At 52.2% G+C, this 18,046-nt stretch overlaps 1 protein-coding gene across 7 annotated transcripts in view; it reads left to right on the top strand.

Annotated features, from left to right (window-relative positions):
* Nucleotides 1-18,046, top strand: part of DACH2 (dachshund family transcription factor 2) — a 417,731-nt gene that overhangs the window by 386,557 nt on the left and 13,128 nt on the right. For all 7 annotated transcript variants that reach the window (XM_073589884.1, XM_073589881.1, XM_073589885.1 and 4 more), the window contains 4 exons: nt 6,899-7,044; nt 7,431-7,578; nt 14,986-15,129; nt 16,720-16,785. In XM_073589884.1, the coding sequence (XP_073445985.1) occupies nt 6,899-7,044; nt 7,431-7,578; nt 14,986-15,129; nt 16,720-16,785 (504 nt within the window). The remainder of the gene's footprint in view (nt 1-6,898; nt 7,045-7,430; nt 7,579-14,985; nt 15,130-16,719; nt 16,786-18,046) is intronic.

Here is an 18,046-nt window from a genome sequence, read left to right as displayed (position 1 = left end):
TCCAGATCTAATCCTGCTGTCTCCTGCCAGTTCACACAATCATCTATAAGGGAAACAATGCAGACTGATTCATTTCACCTACACAGATACATTGCAGCAAACGATCCAGGCAGGAGACTGATTTGTGCTGTTCATAGGTTTACATTGCATAGAATTATGTACACAGGATGCAAAAGTAACAAACCCTCAGCTGGGAGATGTATTGTGTCTGTACAGATTTTAAGACTGTGGATTAAAAAAGGACCATCCCTGTTCACTGACAGCAAAAAGAGATTTTGAAAACAGTGGGGCAAAAATTAGCAAAACCAAAGTACTTTATAGATCTCATTCACCTATGTATTAGTGAATGTATTTGTGAAGGATGAGAAATTCAGCAACTACCACGTGTGAACAATGCCCTACAGCAACTCACAATCCAACCACATCTGCTCCCCCTGCATCTCCTCCCATCCCCGTGCCACTTCTCCACCTGCAGATTCTCACATCCTTGCACCACTTCTGCTCCACCTGCTTCTCCTCCCATCCCTGCGCTACTTCTGCTCCACCTTCATCTCCTCACATCCCTGCACCACTTCTGCTCCACCTGCATCTCCTCCCATCCCTGCGCTACTTCTGCTCTACCTACATCTCCTCCCATCCCTGCGCCACTTCTGCTCCACCTGCATCTCCTCCCATCCTTGCGCTATTTCTGCTCCACCTGCATCTCCTCCCATCCCTGCGCCACTTCTGCTCCACCTGCATCTCCTCCCATCCCTGTGCCATTTCTGCTCCACCTGCATCTCCTCCCATCCCTGCGCTACTTCTTCTCCACCTGAAGCTTCCCCCATCCCTGCACTACTTCTGCTCCACCTGCATCTCCTCCCATCCCTGCGCTACTTCTGCTCCACCTGCATCTCCTCCCATCCCTGCGCTACTTCTGCTCCACCTGCATCTCCTCCCATCCCTGCGCCACTTCTGCTCCACCTGCATCTCCTCCCATCCCTGCGCCACTTCTGCTCCACCTGCATCTCCTCCCATCCCTGCGCCACTTCTGCTACACCTGCATGTCCACCCATCCCTGCGCCACTTCTGCATCTCCTCCCATCCCTGCGCCACTTTTGCTCCACCTGCATCTCCTTCTATCCCTGTGCCATTTCTGCTCCACCTGCATCTCCTCCCATCCCTGCGCCACTTCTCCAACTGCATATCCTCCTATCCCTGCACCACTTCTCCAACTGCATCTCCTCCTATCCCTGCACTGCTTCTGCTCCACCTGCATCTCCTCCCATCCCTGCGCCACTTCTGCTCCACCTGCATCTCCTCCCATCCCTGTGTCACTTCTGCTCCACCTGCATCTCCTCCCATCCCTGCGCCACTTATGCTCCACCTGCATCTCCTCCCATCCCTGTGCCACTTCTGCTCCACCTGCATCTCCTCCCATCCCTGCGCCACTTCTGCTCCTCCTGCGTCTCCTCCCATCCCTGCGCCACTTCTGCTCCTCCTGCATTTCCTCCCATCCCTGCTCCACTTCTGCTCCACCCGCATCTCCTCCCATTCCTACGCTACTTCTGCTCCACCTGCATCTCCTCCATCCCTGCTCCACTTCTGCTCCAACTGCATCTCCTCCTATCCCTGCACCACTTCAGCTCTACCTGCATCTCCTCCCATCCCTGCACCACTTCTGCTTTACCTGCATCTCCTCCCATCCCTGCACCACTTCTGCTCCTCCTGCGTTTCCTCCCATCCCTGCGCCACTTCTGCTCCACCTGCATCTCCTCCCATCCCTGCGCCACTTCTGCTCCACCTGCATCTCCTCCCATCCCTGAGCTATTTATGCTCCACCTGCATCTCCTCCCATCCCTGCGCTACTTCTTCTCCACCTGAAGCTTCCCCCATCCCTGCACCACTTCTGCTCCACCTGCATCTCCTCCCATCCCTGCGCTACTTCTGCTCCACCTGCATCTCCTCCCATCCCTGCGCCACTTCTGCTCCACCTGCATCTCCTCCCATCCCTGCGCCACTTCTGCTCCACCTGCATCTCCTCCCATCCCTGCGCCACTTCTGCTCCACCTGCATCTCCTCCCATCCCTGCGCCACTTCTGCATCTCCTCACATCCCTGCGCCACTTCTGCTCCACCTGCATCTCCCTCTATCCCTGTGCCATTTCTGCTCCACCTGCATCTCCTCCCATCCCTGCGCTACTTCTTCTCCATTTGCATCTTCTCCCATCCCTGCGCCACTTCTGCTCCACCTGCATCTCTTCCCATCCTTGTGCTACTTCTGCTCCACCTGCATCTCCTCCCATCCCTGCGCCACTTCTGCTCCACCTGCATCTCCTCCCATCCCTGCGCTACTTCTGCTCCACCTGCATCTCCTCCCATCCCTGCGCCACTTCTGCTCCACCTGCATCTCCTCTCATCCCTGCGCCACTTCTGCTCCACCTGCATTTCCTCCCATCCCTGCGCCACTTCTGCTCCACCTGCATGTCCACCCATCCCTGCGCCACTTCTGCATCTCCTCCCATCCCTGCGCCACTTTTGCTCCACCTGCATCTCCTTCTATCCCTGTGCCATTTCTGCTCCACCTGCATCTCCTCCCATCCCTGCGCCACTTCTCCAACTGCATATCCTCCTATCCCTGCACCACTTCTCCAACTGCATCTCCTCCTATCCCTGCACTGCTTCTGCTCCACCTGCATCTCCTCCCATCCCTGCGCCACTTCTGCTCCACCTGCATCTCCTCCCATCCCTGTGTCACTTCTGCTCCACCTGCATCTCCTCCCATCCCTGCGCCACTTATGCTCCACCTGCATCTCCTCCCATCCCTGCGCCACTTCTGCTCCACCTGCATCTCCTCCATCCCTGCTCCACTTCTGCTCCAACTGCATCTCCTCCTATCCCTGCACCACTTCAGCTCTACCTGCATCTCCTCCCATCCCTGCACCACTTCTGCTTTGCCTGCATCTCCTCCCATCCCTGCACCACTTCTGCTCCTCCTGCGTTTCCTCCCATCCCTGCGCCACTTCTGCTCCACCTGCATCTCCTCCCATCCCTGCGCCACTTCTGCTCCACCTGCATCTCCTCCCATCCCTGAGCTATTTATGCTCCACCTGCATCTCCTCCCATCCCTGCGCTACTTCTTCTCCACCTGAAGCTTCCCCCATCCCTGCACCACTTCTGCTCCACCTGCATCTCCTCCCATCCCTGCGCTACTTCTGCTCCACCTGCATCTCCTCCCATCCCTGCGCCACTTCTGCTCCACCTGCATCTCCTCCCATCCCTGCGCCACTTCTGCTCCACCTGCATCTCCTCCCATCCCTGCGCCACTTCTGCTCCACCTGCATCTCCTCCCATCCCTGCGCCACTTCTGCATCTCCTCCCATCCCTGCGCCACTTCTGCTCCACCTGCATCTCCCTCTATCCCTGTGCCATTTCTGCTCCACCTGCATCTCCTCCCATCCCTGCGCTACTTCTTCTCCATTTGCATCTTCTCCCATCCCTGCGCCACTTCTGCTCCACCTGCATCTCTTCCCATCCTTGCGCTACTTCTGCTCCACCTGCATCTCCTCCCATCCCTGCGCCACTTCTGCTCCACCTGCATCTCCTCCCATCCCTGTGCCACTTCTGCTCCACCTGTATCTCCTCCCATCCCTGCGCCACTTCTGCTCCACCTGCATCTCCTCCCATCCCTGCGCCACTTCTGCTCCTCCTGCATCTCCTCCCATCCCTGCGCCACTTCTGCTCCTCCTGCATTTCCTCCCATCCCTGCTCCACTTCTGCTCCACCCGCATCTTCTCCCATTCCTATGCTACTTCTGCTCCACCTGCATCTCCTCCCATCCCTGCTCCACTTCTGCTCTACCTGCATCTCCTCCCATCCCTGCACCACTTCTGCTCTACCTGCATCTCCTCCCATCCCTGCACCACTTCTGCTTTACCTGCATCTCCTCCCATCCCTGCACCACTTCAGCTCCTCCTGCGTTTCCTCCCATCCCTGTGCCACTTCTGCTCCACCTGCATCTCCTCACATCCCTGCGCCACTTCTGCTCCACCTGCATCTCCTCCCATCCCTGCATCACTTCTGCTCCACCTGCATCTCCTTCTATCCCTGTGCCATTTCTGCTCCACCTGCATCTCCTCCCATCCCTGCGCTACTTCTTCTCCACCTGAAGCTTCCCCCATCCCTGCACCACTTCTGCTCCACCTGCATCTCCTCCCATTCCTGCGCTACTTCTCCAACTGCATCTCCTCCTATCCCTGCCCCACTTCTGCTCTACCTGCATCTCCTCCCATCCCTGCACCACTTCTGCTCTACCTGCATCTCCTCCCATCCCTGCACAACTTCTGCTCCTCCTGCATCTCCTCCCATCCCTGCGTCACTTCTGCTCCACCTGCATCTCCTCCCATCCCTGCGTCACTTCTGCTCCACCTGCAGCTTCCCCCATCCCTGCACTTCTTCAGCTCCACCTACATCTCCTTCTATCCCTGTGCCATTTCTGCTCCACCTGGATCTCCTCCCATCCCTGCGCTACTTCTTCTCCACCTGAAGCTTCCCCCATCCCTGCACCACTTCTGCTCCACCTGCATCTCCTCCCAATCCTGCGCTACTTCTGCTCCACCTGCATCTCCTCCCATCCCTGCGCCACTTCTCCAACTGCTAATCCTCCTATCCCTGCACCACTTCTCCAACTGCATCTCCTCCTATCCCTGCACTGCTTCTGCTCTACCTGCATCTCCTCCCATCCCTGCGCCACTTCTGCTCCACCTGCATCTCCTCTCATCCTTGCACCACTTCTGCTCCACCTGCATCTCCTCCCATCCCTGCATCACTTCTCCACCTGCATCTCCTCCCATCCCTGCGCCACTTCTGCTCCACCTGCATCTTCTCCCATCCCTGCGCCACTTCTGCTCCGCCTGCATCTCCTCCCATCCTTGCACCACTTCTGCTCCACCTGCATCTCCTCCCATCCCTGAGCCAATTCTGCTCCACCTGCATCTCCTCCCATCCTTGCACCACTTCTGCTCCACCTGCATCTCCTCCCATCCCTGCGCTACTTCTGCTCCACCTGCATCTCCTCCCATCCCTGCGCCACTTCTGCTCCACCTGCATCTCCTCACATCCCTGCACCACTTCTGCTCCACCTGTATCTCCTCCCATCTCTGCGCCACTTCTGCTCCACCTGCATCTCCTCCCATCCCTGAGCCAATTCTGCTCCACCTGCATCTCCTTCCATCCTTGCACCACTTCTGCTCCACCTGCATCTCCTCCCATCCCTGCGCTACTTCTGCTCCACCTGCATCTCCCATCCCTGCGCCACTTCTTCTCCATCTGCATCTCCTCACATCCCTGCACCACTTCTGCTCCACCTGTATCTCCTCCCATCCCTGCGCCACTTCTGCTCCACCTGCATCTCCTCCCATCCTTGCGCTACTTCTGCTCCACCTGCATCTCCTCCCATTCCTGTGCCACTTCTGCTCCACCTGCATCTCCTCCCATTCCTGCGCCACTTCTGCTCCACCTGCATCTCCTCCCATCCTTGCGCTACTTCTGCTCCACCTGCATCTCCTCCCATCCCTGCGCCACTTCTCCACCTGCATCTCCTCCCAGCCCTGCGCCACTTCTCCACCTGCATCTCCTCCCATCCTTGCGCTACTTCTGCTCCACCTGCATCTCCTCCCATCCCTGCGCCACTTCTGCTCCACCTGCATCTCCTCCCATCCCTGTGCCACTTCTGCTCCACCTGCATCTCCTCCCATCCTTGCGCTACTTCTGCTCCACCTGTATCTCCTCCCATCCCTGCGCCACTTCTGCTCCACCTGCATCTCCTCCCGTCCCTGCACCACTTCTGCTCCACCTGTATCTCCTCACATCCCTGCACCACTTCTGCTCCACCTGCTTCTCCCATCCCTGAGCCAATTCTGCTCCACCTGCATCTCCTCACATCCCTGCACCACTTCTGCTCCACCTGCATCTCCTCCCATCCCTGCACCACTTCTGCTCCACCTGCATCTCCTCCCATCCTTGCGCTACTTCTGCTCCACCTGCATCTACTCCCATCCCTGCGCTACTTCTGCTCCACCTGCATCTCCTCCCATCCCTGTGCCACTTCTGCTCCACCTGCATTTCCTCCCATCCCTGCACCACTTCTGCTCCACCTGCATCTCCTCCCATCCCTGCGCCACTTCTGCTCCACCTGCAGCTTCCCCCATCCCTGTGCCACTTCTGCTCCACCTGCATCTCCTCCCATCCCTGCGCCACTTCTGCTCCACCTGCATCTCCTCCCATCCCTGCGCCACTTCTGCTCCACCTGCATCTACTCCCATCCCTGCGTCACTTCTGCTCCACCTGCATCTCCTCCCATCCCTGCGTCACTTCTGCTCCACCTGCATCTCCTTCCATCCCTGCGCCACTTCTGCTCCACCTGCATCTCCTCGCATCCCTGCGCCACTTCTGCTCCACCTGCAGCTCCTCCCATCCCTGCGCCACTTCTGCTCCACCTGCAGCTTCCCCCATCTCTGCACTACTTCGGCTCCACCTACATCATCTTCTATCCCTGTGCCATTTTTGCTCCACCTGCATCTACTCCTAAACAAGCACCACATCTGCTCCTCCTGCAGCCCCATTTTATGGGCTCAACCGCTTATTTATAGTGTATTACCTGTCACGCCATGGTGGTCGCACTGGGGACACAGCATGACTTAGTTTTCTTTAAAGTTTGAAACTTTGTAAGTAACTTAAGAAAACTATTTGTGCCTTTGCTAGAAGCAGAGTCATGACGGTGTGGCGCTGTGTGGAGGCCGATGTGATGATTCTTCCCTGTCTTCACCGTTTTTATGCCCTTTTAATAGATGTTGATGTGCTCCTGCCGCCATATAAACCTCTCATCTCCTAACGACTTTCCTTCCTCCGTTTTGTTACAGATGAAATCCAAATCGCCATCCCCATCATAAAGCCGACCTTGGAGAAAGTTCATCTGGTTGGACAGACCTTACCTCCCGGGTTCCCGGCGCCATTCCTCTTCGCGGACGGGCTGTCATCCGTAGAAACGCTTCTCACAAACATTCAGGTATCTGTCTGGCAGGAGATCCTACAGGGGGCGCTTAAAGAGCCGGCGTTCTGAGAAGGAAGCCGAGCGGCTGAATGAGGAGATCTTCCGCTTTATCATTGTCTGTTTCGCTGCTTGCCGTCAGGGAATGGAGTTCCTGTTCACATTCAGCACTCATGGGTATGACTTATTGTATCTTTTATGTAATTAGTAAATATTTGTGCAGCTTCTGGGAATTTCCTAGAGTGGATACAATTGTAACAACCCCTCAGTTGTGCGCAGGACTAGATCAGGACCGGATTTGGCCTCTGAATGTGATCAGCAAGTTTTTTTCGGGTGTAGGAGGTGACTGATCAGAGTCTGGGGTATCACCAAGCAGTTTTACAGCAATTCTCTCCTTTTTTTAGGGCCTTCTTAAAGTCGCAGTGGACAATGCCAGAGTACAAGAAAAGCAGATACAACAGGAAAAGAAAGAGTTAAAAATGGAGCTGTGTCGGGAACGGGAACTGAGGGAAAACCTGGAGCGGCAGCTGACGGCCGAACTACAGAGCCGAGGTGAGTGCTGCCCCCAGGATCCCCCATAGACCCCCAGGATGCAGAGGAAGGGGTTTTACTGCCCGAGCAGGAATTGGGGGGGGGGATATGTGGGGGACCCACCGGTAATAACAAAGTTCAGCGGGAATATTACCTGCCCGAGCAGGAATTGGGGGGCACGAGTGACCCCACCGGTAATACGAGGTTCAGTGGGAATATTACCTGCCCGAGCAGGAATTGGGGGGCACGAGGGACCCCACCGGTAATATGAGGCTCAGTGGGAATATTACCTGCCCGAGCAGGAATTGGGGGGCACGAGGGACCCCACCGGTAATACAAGGTTCAGTGGAAATATTACCTGTGACATCATCAGCATAGTCCGTGACCTTATACATCCCACTCCATCTACTACCCCGACGCTCCTTCTGGCAAGTTTTGCAAAGATGAGAATCATTTTCCACTAGAACAATCACTCCCATCATCCAGTTGTCAGCAGTCAAACAGGATCTCAGCAGGTGGCAACAATCAGATTAATGTCCAAATGATTCCCAATGGTCAGTGATTGCTCTGATTCTGCAGTACTATGTGGTCATTGCATGGCGCTATGATTTGGCATCTGTATGGCGGTATTACATGGGGGAAAAATTCATCATCTAAGTTCTGCCCCCAGGAAGCGTCACATCACATGAGCACTGCATGGCGGGATTATGTGCACAGTGTGGCGGTACTGTATGTGCAGAGCACCCTTATCCTTCTGCCCGCGATTGCAGGTTCCCGTATCCTTGTTTCGCCTTGTTCCAGGTTTTGATTCATAAAGTTCCGGGATTTACAGACTCGTTTCCTTCTCTCCATATTTTCTTCTGAAAATTAACAGGATTTAAACCGTTTCCTCTATCTCTGCGACCGCGGGGATGGTCTGATATCTAGAAATGGAAGGAAGCGAGACTTTATATCAGTGACACGTAGTAAAATATGGCGGCAGCGGGCGCAGATCCCGTCATTAGGCTTAATTGCACGCACTTATCTCTGCGGATTTATAACCAGTTCTGGGGAATACGACGTCTACTGCCCGATACAATGTAACACAGTGATGGGACGCCACATCTGTTAGTGGATATTATCGGGGGTCTGCAGGTCGAGACCCCCACTGATTCCCAGGGCAGAGGGGCTGTGGAGGCTCGGACCATGCACAAACCCCCTGTGGCCATTCTATATGGATTTTTTACCCCTGTGCAAAAATATAGCGTGAGGTAAACCTAAAATCTCCACCAGGTGCCTCATGGAGGGGCTCGCGGCATTGTGAAGAGTGGTGGGGTCAGCAATAATCTTACTGCATTCGGCTGCGATTACTCCCCAGGATCTCTTTGGGCACCCCCTGTTTAGAGGTTTACTAGAACTGCAGACCCCTTTAAGAAATTGCTCAGGTCCTCAAGGAAAGAGTAAAACTCCACCAAGAAAACTAAATTTGGAAGCAGCCACACATAACACCGGAGAATACCTCAATTTTATTTTTTTTTTTTTAAAGGAACTTAAAACCCTAAATCTATGGAAAGAAGATAATTATTGCTTGTAATGCTTATTTACTACATTGTTTGCTCTAGTCACATCCAGGGCTGCAATCATGATTGAGCATTTACATTAGCGGCACAGTCAAAAATCGTATCCAAATCGGTTTCTGTTGACATTGGTCACGGTTTTGCGGTGATTTTTTAAACTTAGAAGTCTCTTTAATGTGTTATCTTCACATAGAAAAGGTTCCAATCCAGGCAAATGCATGTGCATACTATCAGTGTTCAAATCACAGCAGTTCATAGCACTACACAGTACAAGGCATCCTTTAGATTGCAGTCACTACACACGCTAGTCCTCCACTGACTAGTTCTCCTGGGTGTCCTGCACCGCTGTAGCACAGTCTCTACTCACAGCCGTACACAGTCCAGGATATCCTCCGGGCACCATATCCACCTGTTTTGCAATCATTACATGCCAGTCCTCTTTTGGGCACAGGACATCCACCTCCGGTTCACCTCCAGGCACAGGACTGTCCACATCCGAGACCAGTTACCGTGAATGACTTGCATCAATGTGTACGCTATCAGTGCCAGGCCTATTGGCTCCGCTCTGTCCTGTGCTCTGCACAGCAACAAGCACCAACTCACTCTGGCCCTGACACACCTGAAACTCACTCAGAACTCCTCAGATCTGACTAACCCTTTCCTGCAGGGTTTTTAACACAGCAACCTGTGGCTTTCAGCCACATGGAAAACCTGGATCTGGAAAGGAACAAACTAATACTGCATTCTGTTTCAAACACAACATCCAGAGCAGGTTTTCCCTACCTCTGTCTTGGACACTAACATTTACAAGACTAACACTTACTTTTATTATCTGTCTGCATACCTATTGTCTTCAAACACCCCTGTGCATATTCTGGGGAGACTACACAGCGACCTCTACCTGTGACATCGATCACTGCTTCCCCATTGCAATCCCAGCTATGCCTGTGACCGCAATGCCTCCTAATAGCCTCAATACGCCTCTGTGCATAGCCTGGGGAGAACACACAGCACCCCCTAGCTGTAACAGGGGTCACTGCCTCACACATCCCCCTCCCCTGTTCAAACCTGTGGGGTTGAACACTTGGCATCCCACATAGGCGCGAGACAGGGCATCTGCATGCCCCCGTGACATCCCCGCCCGACACTGCACCAAGAAACCAAAGTAGGGTCCGGAATTATCGATCAACACATACATCCATCCCCTTTGCATTTCTCCTCCATACTTCATAACAGGGCCACCCACCACGCCGTTCTCCGTTGCAGCGCCATGCTCACTTTCACGTTTAACCATAGATTTGGGCCGATTTTGGGTGGTCTCAACCTTGTTTATTTTGGGCTCACTAACCCTTCAGCTCATCCTGTCACCTAAGTATTCGCCTTCGGACCTCTCAGACCATTTCCTCCGTACCCTTACCCATGCCTCGGTGACTACGTCCGCACTCCGCCCCGGCAACTTCGAGCATCGATCTTTATTACGTCGCACCCGAACCTGAGCCTCCCGACAATGCTGTCTAACGAGCGCTCTATCTATTTTACCATTACCCCCAGCCACATCCTTGGCCGGTGCCAGAGGGTTCCTCGTGCGCACATCCCCAGTCGCCTCCACGATCACACACTCCCGGTTCTTCTCGGCGTTCTTTTTAAGTCTGCGGTTTTTACACCAGTTTCTCTGCATGGGACCCTGGAACTGAGTTGTCCCGAACTTACCAGGGGACATTTCCAGCTCTGGGTTCAGTGGAGTCTCCACATCTTCTACTGCTACAACCTCTATGGCAGGGGTCTCAAACTCGGCAGAGTAAATGGGCCGCACACATAAAAAATTTGAGCTGGTGGGCGGCACTCCTTTCAAACTTAATACACCTCGCACACACACGGCTCCGCTCCGTCCACCTCGTACACATGCAACTCCTCTCCTTACACCTCGCACGCACCCATCTCCTCTCCGTACACCTCGCACACACGCGTCCCCGCTCCGTACACCTCGTACGCATGCGACTCCCCTCCGTACACCTCATATACACGCAGCTCCTCTCCGTACACTTCGTCCGCACGCGGCTCCACTCTGTACACTTCGTACGCACGTGGCTCCGCACACTTCGTACGCACGAGGCTCTGCTCCGTACACTTCGTTGGCACGCGGCTCCGCTCCGTACACTCCGTATGCACGCAGCTCCGCTCTGTACACTTCGTACGCACGCGGCTCCTCTCTGTACACCTCGTACGTACACGGCTCTGCTCCATACACCTTGTACACACACGGCTCTGCTACATCCACCCTGTAAACCCAGCAGAGTCCTGCAGATGCTGAGGCCCCTGTTCATGTGACCCCTGACTCCTCCCCTTCCTGTGACGTCATCACAGGTCCTGTGCTACAGAACAGCCATCGGGCACTCCTGAATGCGCGCCTTCCACCTGCCTCAGGGAGTGAGACATGTGGAGATAAAAGCACATGTAACCTTTTTTTTTTTCCTTAAGCTGTGTGCTTAAGTTTGGTTTTGCTCCTGGTGGCCATTAGGATTATTACACAGTGGTGTCTTTTGTTCTAGTTTGCCCCCGGTGGTGGTGAGCGTCATTGCACTCTGGTTTCTTTAGTTTAGTGCATGTGATCTAAAGCAGGTGTGATTGCTGGCTCTTACCTATAAAAGAGTGTCAGGTGTTACAATCACTGTTGGTGATAGTGTTCATTTCTACCATCCTTGGTAGAGGAAGGATCTAGAGAGAGGTCCTGGCAGCTCAGTCAGAGCCCTGTTGTGGAAGGAGTCAGAGGTTATTTCCTTGCAGCTCTGACAGAGCTTGGTGGCAGCTATTCAGGAGGAAAGCTGCATTCTGGTGGTGGACTCTGTTGCTGGGAGCAAGAGCAACAGAGCAAAGCTAAGTGGTGTTTCCCTGTCTGTATTTTTCCCTGGTGTGTATTAGTACAGCGGTTGGGCCAGTGCCTGCATCACCCAGCTCCCTAGCAAGGGATAGGTGTAGGGTGACAGGTATCCTGATCGGCGCCCGGTGCGGAACCGGCCTAGGGAACGTTAGGAGTGTGAGGGACACTGACTCAGGGGAGTGCAGGAGGTCTCCACGTCCCCGTTCCCCATCGCAGGGCCCACCGTTGTAACTGTTTTCCCTTTCCTCGTGTCTTGTTGGTTTAGTTACCGGCCTGCGGGCCGTGTCACGCAGGACAGTTTCACATGCCGTGTCTTGTTGTTTCAGTTACCGGCCTGCTGGTCGCGTCACACAGGACGGGTCCACGTGACACCCTGTAGCAGATATCTCTGACTTGACATCTTTGGGTTCTGCACTAGAAGCATTATTTTCATCCTCCCCTGCCAATACCTCTAGGGGAAAACTATTGAGATTACACTCTGTCCCTAGGCTAGCGACCCCTATGGCAGGTATCTCAGCATCTTCGGTTTCTGCCCCCAGCACAACTTTTACCGTGAGAAGGTTGACCCTGGTCTCCCACAGGGACCAAAACAGGGGCAAGTTTTTTCCCAAAACAGCCCCATATGGAAGGGTCTTCACCACTCCCACCGCATGTTTAATGTCCCCACTTGGTGTGGAAAAATTAACCTCAGCAGTTGGGTACTCCCGGATTTCCCCATGGATACCCACCACCTCCACTTTTCGTCCTTTGGGGTTGTCCCCGGCAACAAAGGACCTATGGACCAAAGTCATTCTGCTCTCTGAGTCCATGAGAGCCTCTGTGCGGTACCCGTTCACAAGTACCTTGCACAATCGCTGTTCGCTGCCACCAGTGCCCGCAGTGGTGGTACAGACTGGCTGGGCATACATAGATACATGGTGAGTATACCCGCAGTCCATGGGCTCAGAAGTCACAGAACAGTTACTAGCCCCATGTCCGGGCTCTGGCATAATGTCCTGAGTGGGTTTATTCCACTCAATCAATTCTATAGGCAGGTCCAGGTTGCCCAGGTCCCTTTGCCCGGCCCAATGCTGCATGGTGGCTGGCAGAGTCCTCACCATCCGATCAGTCACAGCTCTCTGCATCATCTCGAATGGGGAAAAAAACTCAGGCTGGAGCCACTCCTCCACCAACCGCAACAAGTCATTTGCCTGAGACCTGGCTGTCTGAGACTCTACATAGGTCCACTGGTACACCCAATGATCACCCCTTACCTTTAAGTTCTCTTCATGACTCTGCTGATTGCCCCTCAACTTAGGGGTCTCTTCTTCACACCGCTGATGCTGCTTCTGCCACTGCATCTGCCACACCTCTTGCTGCTGCCGCGCCTCTTGCTGCTGCTGGAATAGCAATGCGTCCTGCTGCCACTGCAGTGCCTTTTGCTCATGCTGCTGCCGCATGAGGATCACCTCTTTCAATAGTTCCTCCATATTTCCAGTAGACTTGCACAACAACATGCAGCACTCTTTGGGGTATGCCTCAGTTCATACTGCCCGCATTCTTCACCATATGTAAGACATCGGTAGCACCGTACACAGTTATGAGGCAGTGACCCACAAAGTTCAAACATAAAAGTCTCTTTAATGTGTTATCTTCACACACAAAAGGTTCCAATCCGCGCAAATGCATATAACTTCAGTGCATATTATGAGTGTTCAAATCACACCAGTTCATAGCACTACACAGTACAAGGCATCCTTTAGATTGCTGTCACTACACACGCTAGTCCTCCACTGACTAGTTCCCGTGGGGGTCCTCCACCGCTTGTATCACAGTCTCTACTCACAGCCGTACACAGTCCAGGATATCCTCCAGATCGCAGCCGGGCACCATATCCACCTGTTTTGCAATCGTTACATGCCAGCCCTCTTTTGGGCACAGGACATCCACCTCTGGTTCACATCCGGGCACAGGACTGTCCACATCCGAGACCAGTTACTGTGGAAGACTTGCATCACTGTGTACACTGCCAGTGCCAACCCTAATGGCTCTGCTCTGTCCTGTGCTCTGCACAGTAACTGCTCTGCACAGAAACAAGCACCTATTCACTCTGGCCCTGACACACCTGAGACATACTCAGAACTCCTCAGATCTGAATAACTTTCCTGCAGGGTTTTTAACACAGCAACCGAAAACCTGGATCCGGAATGGAGCAGACTGCAACACTATCATACTGCAATCTGTTTCAAACACAACATCCAGAGCAGGATTTCCCTACCTAACATGTCCAAGACTAACACTTAATTTTATTATCAGTCTGCATTGCAGTCACAGCTACGCCTGTAACTGCCATGCACACCCATGGTCGTCATACACCCCCGTGCATATCCTGGGGAGGCTACACAGCGACCCCTACTTGTGACTTCAGTCACTGCTTCCCCATTGCAATCCCAGCTATACCTGTGACCACAATGCATCCTCATAGCCTCAATACCCCTCCGTGCGTATCCTGGGGAGAACACACAGCGCCCCCTAGCTGTAACATTGGTCACTGCCTCACAGTGTGAATAGAGTAGATGGTAACTTAAAAAGTAAAATTGGAAAAATTAAGGCGGCTCGTCTGAGGTCTCCAGTCCCCGGTGCCGCGCTCATGGATGCCACCGGTGGGGATTGATCTCTAGACATCATCACATTGTATCAGTGCAGGTTCACAGATGTTCTGGATAAACACAATTTCCCACATTTCCAGTTTTATGTGAAAGAGGTTAGAGGAGTGCGCGAGCGGAGGCTTTACTGTGTGTTTAGTCAGCGGCGTGGAGTCGCTTCCACACGAGCAGTAAGTGGATTATAGTCACAACCTCGATCTGCGCAGCGATTACCTGGAGAAAGTGATTATCGTAGAGTGGAGGCTGCAACCGCGCGGGGACGATGCGCTCGGCAAGAAAGCGGCTTTTCTGGGAGAATATTCCTGGGAGAGCGTGGATGACCGTAACCGACAATCCTTGTGTCTTACAGCAACTATTCAGAAGCGCTTGAAAAAAGAGAAAAAGGCGAAAAGAAAATTACAAGAAGCGCTGGAATTCGAGTCGAAACGACGAGAACAAGTAGAGCAGGCACTTAAGCAAGCAACGGCGGGAGACGGCCTCCGGATGCTGAACGGTAACAACACGCAGACCTTTGTCAGAGCAGAGGAGTGGACCGGGAAAGAAATTAGGGGCTCAGACCCTGCTCGGTGGGGGAGGTGTTACACCGAGGGGTCATCTCTATATGTAGAGCAAGTACTGTGAGCTCATGTGTTACATAGGACTGCAGGTGACATCCACATCATTTGTACTCAGAGTTATCACTGTGTTATATGTGGTGTTACATAGGACTACTGGTGAAAGCTGCCACGTTATTTGTAGTCAGAGCGTTATCGCTGTGTTATCTGTGGTGTTACATAGGACTACTGGTGAAAGCTGCCACGTTAGGCCTGTTTCACACTTCCGTTTTTGTGTCCGCCAAACGGATCCGTTTCCGTTTTTTTGACGGAAACTGATGCAAACGGATCCGTTTTTAAAAAACCGGATCCGTTTTTTTGACGGATCCGCGGTAACCACTAATGGAAGTCTATGGGACAAAAAAAACGGATCCTGCAAAAAAAATGGCGGATCCGTTTTTTTACGGAAACCAACGGATTTTGACGGATTTGAAAAAACGGAAGTGTGAAACAGGCCTTATTTGTAGTCAGAGCGTTATCGCTGTGTTATCTGTGGTGTTACATAGTACTGCAGGTGACATCTACTACATTATCTGTACTCAGTTATCACTGTGTTATCTGTGGTGTTACATAGGACTGCAGGTGACATTTACTACATTATATGTACTCAGAGAGTTATCACTTTGTTATCTGTGGTGTTACATTGGACTTCAGGTGACATCTACTACATTATCTGTACTCAGAGAGTTATCACTGTGTTATCTGTGGTGTTACATAGGACTGCAGGGGACAGTTACTACATTATCTGTACTCAGAGAGTTATCACTGTGATATCTGTGGTGTTACATAGGACTTCAGGTGACATCTACTACATTATCTGTACTCAGAGAGTTATCACTGTGATATCTGTGCTGTTACATAGGGCTGCAGGTGGCATCTACTACATTATGTGTACTCAGAGAGTTATCAGTTATCTGTGGTGTTATAGGACTGCAGGTGACATCTAGTACATTATCTGTTGTCAGAGAGTTATCACTGTGTTATCTGTGGTGTTACATAGGACTGCAGCTGACATCTACTTCATTATCTATAGTCAGAGAGTTATCACTGTGTTATCTGTGGTGTTACATAGGTGACATCCATTACATTTTCTGTGGTGTTACATAGGACTACAGGTTCAATTACAAATTAATTTCTGCTACCCATAATTACAAGTTTCTTGGCTTTCTAATAGACATTTAAGTGTCTGTCATGGTTTTGTGAGTAGAAATCTTTTGATAACATCCAGAACACCCTTTACGATCCCACAGCTGATGGTTTGGTCCAGTGTGTTAGTGCAGACAGTTACACTTGAGCTGAACACAGAAGCAGCAATCTTCCTCCAGTCCTGATTTGTTTGTTACAGTGTATCAGTCTGGAATGCCGGCTGTTTAGCTCACATAGGATTGTCTGAACTTCATACAATTGTAACGGACCCTCAGCTGTGGAAAGTGTTGGGTCAGAATCGGTTTTGAACCTCCATTCACACATTCTTATGTTTTGTCTTTCAGATGCTTGTATTCCCGAAATGGAGACAGAGCACAACGGCTCGCAGCACGACAGCCCGCCCATGCAAGGTAAAGGATGAGTGTCCGCCATGGCGCAGGATTAGCCGCGCTTTCCTGTAAAGCCCCAGAATTGATCTTGTCACAGGCTCTTTTATTGCCCGGTGTCACTGGCCCTGCGCACAGCACAGTAATTTACTGCTCCGCCGGTGATTGCGGCTCAGCCGCTCCGCGTCACGTTGTCATTTTTTTATTTAGTTTTTTTTTTATTTGACCTTTCGCATTCAGCGGGTTTCTGTGACAGGACGACGATGGCTTCACAAGTGAAATGTGTGAATGTAAAGATGTCGCCGTTAATTGTGCCCCAGAGCGTGGGAACTGCTCCTGTCATTAAAGGGACGGTGCACAGAATAACGAAGCCACAATGGGGATTTATTACATTCTCCAAAGTAGATGAACGAGGAACCGAGACCTAAAGGGTCAAAGGAAACATTTCAAAAGGTTTTTAATCCTGTAAAAAAATCCACTGCACAATGAAAGTTCTATAAGATACAATGTGTCACTGGGTTATAGTTTATGTATCGATATTCTGCAATACACAGGACTATCCCAAATGTTCGGGGGAGCGATCCGGTTGTCAGCACCAGTTGTCAGATCAGACGACTGCTTGTGACCCAAGTAAAGGCTGTGATATTCCTGAATGGCCGGCAATGATCGCGGCCCATAATGCACCAGTGACAGCTGTCCCTTTCCCCTCCTGGGTGGAGCTTACTTGTCACATGACCGCCTGCCCAGTCTCCTATATATATAATGAAAGATTATAACAATCTGCTACAATGTAGAAACCGTAATGTAACATCATGTAGATGGAGCTGCGATGTTCTGCAGGGACACGGCCCGTAAATGGCGGGGAGCCTACCTGGGGCATTTATGGCTGCTCCACAGGGTCCTGCTGGAAAAAGCACCTGTCTCGGATCGCCCTGGTAATTATCGGAGCTCTATAGATATGTCTGGGGTCTCCTTCCCCCCCCCCGCAGCCGCCTCTTGAATGTCCAGAGCTCGTGTCCGGCTTCTTTCTTGAGATCGATGAGGGGCTTGTATCATTTGTGTCATATTTAATTCCCCGATCAAAACATTCATACATTTCCTTTTTTTTCACTATTTTCCATTAAGGTTGGGATTCTCTGACATTTTTTAAAGGGTCCTTGATAGTAAATGTCTCCCTGTTGGGATCTCCAGCGATCAGCTGTAATCTGTGGGGATCTATGGTGTTACGTGCTCATGATCCCTGCAGCGCTCCCTCTGGAGAAGTCAAGTATTACATGGTGCCCAT

The sequence above is a fragment of the Dendrobates tinctorius genome, unplaced genomic scaffold (genome assembly GCF_039654945.1).
Source record: "Dendrobates tinctorius isolate UK_male_01 unplaced genomic scaffold, ASM3965494v1 ptg000114l, whole genome shotgun sequence".
NCBI lineage: Eukaryota > Metazoa > Chordata > Amphibia > Anura > Dendrobatidae > Dendrobates > Dendrobates tinctorius.
The sequence above is the reverse complement of the archived record's forward strand: the minus strand, read 5'-3'. Positions and strand labels throughout refer to the sequence as shown.